This window comes from Sinocyclocheilus rhinocerous, unplaced genomic scaffold (assembly GCF_001515625.1).
Source record: "Sinocyclocheilus rhinocerous isolate Xijiao unplaced genomic scaffold, SAMN03320098_v1.1 scaffold254, whole genome shotgun sequence".
In the NCBI taxonomy this organism is placed as follows: domain Eukaryota; kingdom Metazoa; phylum Chordata; class Actinopteri; order Cypriniformes; family Cyprinidae; genus Sinocyclocheilus; species Sinocyclocheilus rhinocerous.
In genome coordinates, this window is record NW_015628690.1 from 1001311 (window position 1) to 1009087 (window position 7777).

The 7777-nt window shown below is 36.5% G+C and overlaps 1 protein-coding gene across 3 annotated transcripts in view; it reads right to left on the bottom strand.

Annotated features, from left to right (window-relative positions):
- LOC107738146 (DDB1- and CUL4-associated factor 8-like) overlaps positions 1-7010 on the bottom strand; it is a 16770-nt gene extending 9760 nt beyond the window's left edge. For all 3 annotated transcript variants that reach the window (XM_016549851.1, XM_016549852.1, XM_016549850.1), the window contains exons 1-11: positions 6728-7010; positions 5868-5937; positions 5384-5470; positions 4191-4828; positions 3140-3280; positions 2633-2727; positions 1237-1347; positions 912-1042; positions 689-796; positions 421-551; positions 207-326 (exon numbers count right to left, since the gene is read on the bottom strand). In XM_016549851.1, coding sequence (XP_016405337.1) covers positions 207-326; positions 421-551; positions 689-796; positions 912-1042; positions 1237-1347; positions 2633-2727; positions 3140-3280; positions 4191-4828; positions 5384-5470; positions 5868-5904 — 1599 coding nt within the window. In that variant the 5' untranslated portion in view covers positions 5905-5937; positions 6728-7010. The remainder of the gene's footprint in view (positions 1-206; positions 327-420; positions 552-688; positions 797-911; positions 1043-1236; positions 1348-2632; positions 2728-3139; positions 3281-4190; positions 4829-5383; positions 5471-5867; positions 5938-6727) is intronic.
- Between the last annotated feature and the right edge of the window lie 767 nt (positions 7011-7777).

A 7777-nucleotide genomic window follows, 5' to 3' on the forward strand; every position in this document is an offset into this window, starting at 1 on the left:
TATATATATATATATATATATATACTGTGCTATGAAAGATGTTATCCTACAATGCATCTCACATGAAATTTAGTGCACCTCATTTGTGTCAGATTTACACTACTCTTAGATTTTTTTTATATTTTAAGTCTCTCTTGCTCACCAAGGCTGCATTTATATATATATATATAGTGTGGCGCAATATGTACTATATGTATAAAGTATACCTCTTTAAGTCCCTTTAGTGTTGTGGGATTCTCAGCAGTGGGCGCCCATAGCTTCACATCATGGTCCAAACCACTGGTGGCTAAACCTGGAAGATGAGGATGTGGCTCCAGACAGTTCACCTTAACACAGAAAGGGAGTATTATTTACATAAGATTTTTTTCAAACCAGAAGTTCAATGATCTAGTTCAATTTAGTGAAGTGACAGTGTCTTACCACTCCTCCCCGGTCTCCCTCCATAAACTGAACCACACGAGCAGAGTTTTTATCCCACAGGTAGATGTGTCCACAGTCACTGCCACTGACAACAAACTCACTATAGGGACCGTAAAAGTTAACTCCCTTCACTGAAGGAGGATTTTCCAATAGCAGATGGAATAAGAAAAAAGGGGGCGAGGATTAAGAACTGGATTGTATTGGTTATAACGTTGATGTATAAAGTTGATGCAAGCACTATACTGCAATGAAATCAAATAGAAAGTACCTGTAGCATTGTTGCGGTGACCCTTGTATCTCCTGCGGTAATCTGCTCCATCACTGTGGCTGGAGTCAAAAAGGTAAATGTCCTCATCATTGTAACTTGCCAGCAGTTCTGAAAGACAGTTCAACAATGACACACTTTGAATGTTGCTACAACAAACCATGTAAATGTAAAGCATGCAACCATACAAGAATCCCGTTCTGAGAGTTTTAAGTGTACATATTACCTGTGCCGTCATGGCTGTACAATAAACAGGTAATATTTGTTTTGGACTCGCTGGACACCAAGTGAGAGGGACAAAACTTCTTCAGCACACCATTATTATCGTGTTCATTTATTTTTCTCTGGTCATAGATCCTATCATATAAAGAGAGGAAGAGAGAGATGCAGTGAATGATGCAGGACAATAGTTGCCCAGTCATGGTGCCTTTGGAGAAACAACTGTAACAAGTATAAAGTTTGACAGCTGTATCAGAAGCAGCTTGTGATAAAGACAGCAGCATGACTTCTGTGCAAATGAGGTGATATATCAGCAATGATGTTTGTCTCACCTGACATACTGGTCTCTTCCACCTACAGCAAAGTGGTGTGTGTTGGCTGGATTCACGAAAATGGTGTAAAGCCCCACCTTCTTTTCACCTTCCTTCACCACCACCAGTTTGCTGAGAGATTAAAAAAAAAAGAAAAAAAAAAAGATTGGTTAACATTATATGCTTCACATAGAAAAAAAGTATGAAATGTATCCTATGAATCACACTATGTACTATCTACTCTAACTGCAATCTTACCTTGAAGAATTGAATAACATTTTTATAAGTTTGAGTGTAATGTTTTTGGGATCTAATGAGGAAGAATCTGATTGTTAAAACATTATAATTTATCTAACGTGACAAACCATTTTCTATTTCTTTCTACAGCAGATGTTCTTCTATTGTTGGCCTTTTGGCCATTTTTATTTTTGTAGTATAGAAAAAAAAATATGAGAAGAGGGAAACAGGATTGCAAGCAGAATATCAAACACATTCACTTTTAGGCTGCAGGATAAAAATATGTCTAAAAAAAAAAGTCAGGGCTGATTTTAGGATTTCTATGACCTAAGTATGAGCTGTTTTTATATGTAGCAAGTGTAAAAAGAGATCACATAATAAGATATTTTTAAGGGTAAGTAGACCAAATTTAGCCCCAATTAAGTGAGTCTAATGCTCTGAACCATTATTAAAATAGAATTATAACAAAGGCTACATTTATTTGATCACAAATACAGTAAAAACAGTAATATTGTGAAATAACTTTTCTATATGAATATATTTTAAAATGTAATTTCATTCTGTGATGGCAAAGCTGAATTTTCAGCAGCCATTCAGAACTGATTTGGTGCTCAAGATACATTTCTTATTAACATCACTGTTGGAAACATTTGTGCTGCTTAATATTTTTAAGGAAACTGTGATACATCTTTTCAGGATTAAGGATTCCGGATAGAAAGAACAGCATTTATTTGAAACAGAAATATTTTGTAACATTATAAATGACTTTACTCACATTTTTATCAATATAATAAATCTTTCCTGAATACAGGCACTCATTGCTTTTAAAAAAAAAATCTTACTGACCCCAAACTTTGAACTGCTGGGTTTATCATCTTGTTTCTAAATGTTACAGTTTTATAGCATCACTTCTCTGAGGAAGCATAATAATTAAGCCATTTCCATAAAACAAGCAATTAGCAGCATTTGCCACATTAAATAAAAACAACAGCTTGTGTATTGGAGGTGTTAAAAGTACCACTGTTAAGTAAGCCATATAATAACCTGTGACAAAAGCTTCCACTGACTCATCTAGCTGCTGACACAATTCTTTGTAGGATATCTAATCCTGCCCCTGCTCACTTGTGTCACTTTTCCTTTGGCAATCTTAGGGCTGTTTGTGACATGACTGTGCACTCACTTGGCAGGTCTGTCTAAACGCAGGTCAATGCCGAACACTACTGCATCTTCACCAGCGGAGAGGAAAGAGCAGGGAGAGTCTGGCTCCAGTGCAAGCTGAGAGGGAAAAAAGTATTTAAATCACAAACATTCCCATGTGACTCTTTTTATATCTTGCAATAAACAAATAAAACATATCAGTTGTGATATTATATAAAAAAAATGTTCTTTGTTTTTTTTCCACCACGACATGATTGAATGCTTGATTCAGATTTTCCAAGCTGTTGATTAATGAATGTATGTGACTGTAAAGCTCCAACTAGTCAAAGATTTCAAACCTGTTTGGTTTGAGGTAACCAATGGAACAAGCAAGTTGAGAACAATTAATTTTTGAAAATTAATATACACGCCAGAATAATGGCCACAACTTGAAACACCATGGAGTTATCATTATTTTTCAATAATGGGTCTGTCATAAATTATTTCTGTTAAATATACAATTAAACAAAACTTTTATGGTTGATCATACCTTATGAGCTGCACCTTTATGCTGAGCCACTCTTTTGGTGTTCTTGCAACGTTGTGTGGCAGAAAGCTCAGCCACTCTGATCTGTCCATCTCGGGCACACATGGCCAAAGTGGAGTCACCACTGTGTGGGAGGAACTTTGCCTGGGGACAGAATAATACAAAATAAAGAGGATGCATTGATTTAAATGCATACATTTTAAAATCTTCTTCTGGACATCTGAAACTAAGATTTAACACCTTTAGTGGATCCACACAAAAAGAGGTTTCTGTCTAACAACAACAACCCAATAAAAAAAGAAAGAAAATCACAAATAAGACAGCAGCTAAACCACTGATGTGGTTTTACGGTGCTTATTTTAATAACAATCACATTCTAAACACTTCTAAAGTACACCACTGTTCAAAATTTTGGGATCAGTACAATTTATATGGAAATTAATAACTTTTCAGTTAGGATGCATTAAATTGATCAAAAGTGCCAGTAGAGACTTTGTTACAAAAAAACATATTTTAAATAAATACTGTTCTTTTGAACTTTCTATTAATAAAGGAATCTTGAAAAAAAATACTGTTTCCACAAAAATATTAAGCAGCACAATTGTTTTAAACATGAATAATAAGAAATGTTTCTTGAGCACCAAATCAGCATATTAGAATGATTTTTGAAGAATTATGACACTGATGACTGGCGTAATGACGGCTGAAAATTCAGCTTTCCAATCAAAGGAAGAAATTATACTTTAAATATATTAAAATAGAAAACAGTTCTTGTTTTTAATTATATTTCCCAATATTATCCAATAAATGCAGCCTTGGGACGTCTTTCAAAAACATTAAAAACTTACTGACCCCAAACTTTTGAACAGCAGTGTTACAGTAGAGGTTAAAGGAACTGTTTTTGAAAAATCTGCAATTATTTTCTGACAAGATCATGTTTGCCATCAGTGACCTTAAATTCGGAGCGACACAGCAATGTGCCAATTTTTTTTATCAAAATGCAAAGATTTCAGAGCTTCAGACAACTGCAATCAGCTGAACTGCACTTGTTCACCTGAAAGACATTGCTCTTATGTCCACTGTCAAACTCCAGCTCTGCCCTTCTGCTAGCCCAGTCCCAGATTACCACGCGGAGGTCATCGCTACCGGAAGCCAGGCGGGTGCCAGAGGGGTTAAAGTGGAGGGTGTTCACGCAGCCCGTGTGTCTCTCCAGACGGCCCTGCAGTTCCAGCCTCTGCACTAGACCTCGCGCCCCACACACCCTCCTCACAAACTGATGCGAATCACGGCCGATCTCTCGGGCACGCAGCGACGGGACCGCGCACCACGAAGGGCGACTCAGGTCCCGCAGGTCTGCTCCCAGCCACGCTTCCATGGCTTGCTCATCTTCTTCCTCAGCATCCTCTTCCTCCTCCTCTTCTTCATCGTCGTCATCTGAACTGGAAGAGTGGCGTGTGGCTCCACCACTGGGTCGATTCCTCTTCCTGGCGGATCTCTTACTTTCATCTTTTCCCCTCTCTCTCTGCTCTCCTCCCTCACTCTCTCCTTCTCCTTCTTCAGTGAGAGAGTACAGACCACTGCCATCCATGCTGTCGGTGTCCTCCTCTTCTCCTGGTCCCTGCTTCTGCTCAGAGTTTGCCAACGCTCTGTCCTGACCATCCTCACTTCCCTCTGGGACTGAACTCAAATTTGCTGTCAAGAGAAATCTTGAACAATTAGTGGAGCACTGCTTATTTACATATCCTGCTGTCAAAGTGACTCCAACATTATCTAAGATTCCATAACAAATACACAAAAACAGTTCATGATTTTAAGGTGTGTTGGATGCATTAAAATGTTCAAAAGTGACAGTAAAGACACTTAAAATATTACAAAAGTATTCTATTTCAAATAAATGCTGTTGGTTTCCACAAAACTATTAAGCAGCACAACTGTTTTCAACATTGATAATAAAAAGAAATGTTTTTTAAGCACCAAATTAGCATATTAGATGATTTCTAAACGATAGTGTGACACTGAAGACTGGAAATTTAGGTTTGCCGTCACATTAATAAATTACACTTAAAAAATACAAATGGAAAATAGTTATTTTGAATTATAACAATATTTTACTATATTACTGATCAAATAAATTACAGCCTTAGTGAGCACAAGAGATGTCTTTCAAAAGCATGAAACAAATCTTACTGACCACAAACTTATGAACAGCACTGTATATGACAGTTAGGACTCTATTTGTTTCCATACCTGAATCAGGACTGGTCTGGGCCTCTGGCACTGCAGATGTATCTGCCTCCTCTCTTCCTTCTCCAGGTTCTGGATCATCAGAACCACCTGGTAAATCAAGCCCCATACTTAAAAATTGGCTACTTTTGCCATCATCTAAATACATCAGAGATTACAAGCATTTCACCCAAGACTTTATTCACTCTCATGTCGCATTGACCCCAGTCCCCATTTTATTTTATTTTCTCCCATGAAGCACAAAATGAGACGTTAATAATAATGTCAGTGCAGCAGTTAGTGACTGAAATGTTGGTCTAATCCTCAGGAATAGATCATATGAATTCAGAAGACAAGTAATAATGAGAATAAATTGCATGGACTTTTGTTACAATATTTCATGGCGATTTTTGAACCTAGGCATTCTGCCTAAGATCTTTTGTCTTTTATATTTGTATGACAATTTTCAGTTTTGGGTGAACTTGTACTTACTTCATGATTTACTTACCATTTGAGACATTGGATTTACCATCTGTATCGCACATTCTGTCTGACTGTCTCTTCTGACAGAAGAGACCCTATAAAAATTAAAGAGAAAATGGCTTGCTTCAATCAATCACACACTGGATATTCACTAGATAACATTATTTTCAATACAAAAAATTTGATTTGAGGGTACTGTTAAAGAATGCTTGATAGATCACTTAACGATGGTATTTCATATAGCAAGTGACTACTAGAGGTCTGATTAAAAAGCATGTCTTCAAACTGATGAACATAAAAAGAGACATTACTGCCATTTTGACAGGTGCTGACCCCAGATAGTGACTGACAGGATCCCTGATATCGGCTAAAGGTGGCAAAATAAGCCTGCTTCTATAGTAAATAGCTAGTAAACACCTGCCTCTAATCGCAATACCCATGACATTACCCTTGTACAGTAACAATTGAGTCCAACTGCAGACGACCCTTAGATTGCATCTTATAAGTTGCAGTTTGTACATTAATGTTAATGCCACATAACAACTTGATAATGCGCAGTAAACTGGCTGCGACTAGCTAGTGTGCTAACTAATCTTAGCAATTGCTTTTGTGGCATTACCCTGGTCAAAAATAGAAAAGCTGCTGGCTAATTTTGCAAGCGTACACGGATGTTGGCAGGCAAGTACTGTAGTTCTACAGTTTGAACAAAGAGAGATATATTCTTAAGATTACAAAAACGTCCCGACGAGGAAATATGGTGTAATGTGTCGTGCACGAAAAACACAAGTTCAACACGTCAGTTACGAGTGCTGACTCGAGCTGACAACATGTAAACATCGGTCGTTGAGAGAAAATGGAGAGCTAACTAGCGAGCGGTGGTGTTACCTCTACTGTAACGTTAGGCCCAAAGTCTCCGCACTTGTTAATCCTCTGCGCAGATTTCCCTTCCTTCACCTTCGAGTCGAGCGCAAACAAAAGCTCGACACATTAGTGAGATGTGCCCTCAACACGCTCAGGCACTGGCGATCCAAAAAAACCCGCAGTTTTAGGTCACGTTTTTGGTCGTGCCCGCAGTGTTTATGTTTTGGCTGATCTGCTTCGTTAGCACTTCTGTTTTTTTCCTTTCTCTTTCCTTTTTTCTCGCTTTCTTTTTCCGGCAAGACGCTCGTTCTCCGGAAGTAGGTCTAGATCCACAAACAAAGCGACGCTTAATATTACCATAGACTGTGTGAATATTACACTACACGCTGATAAATGTGATACATTATGTTCACTTTAAAAATACACATACACACACTAGGATTTTTTTTGTTCCCAATATTGATTATGAATACGCCATTTATGTTTATAATGATCATAATGAGATCAAAATACAACATAACACATTTATTATAATAATAATAATAATAATAATTCGAAAACAATTACAGAATTATTATTATTATTGTTGTTAGGCTATGATTATTATACCAATTGCATATTCACCATCAGTATTAAAAACAGCCTATTTATACCAGTAAAAGTATGTCTGAAAATAGTATTTTAATTAGATAATGATAATAATCAAGAATGCAAATATATAAATCAATAATGATGAGGATGATGATAATAATAATAATGAAGTTTTTATAATATTTTAATAATCTTATGATTATAATTAAAGAAAATTGTTATACCAATTCATCAACAGTAATAAAAACAGCAACATAACCTGTTTATACAGATAAAAATGTTGCCCAATATCTGATCCTATTTCATTTTATTTTCAAAATAATATTTAAATTTTTTTGATTAATTAGGGCTAATGATCAAGAATGCAAATAATAATAATAAAAACTTTTCAACATTTCATTAATAAACACATTCAAATTTATTATTATTCTAGTACACTGACCAGAGAGAGAGAGAGAGAGAGAGAGAGAGAGAGAGAGAGAG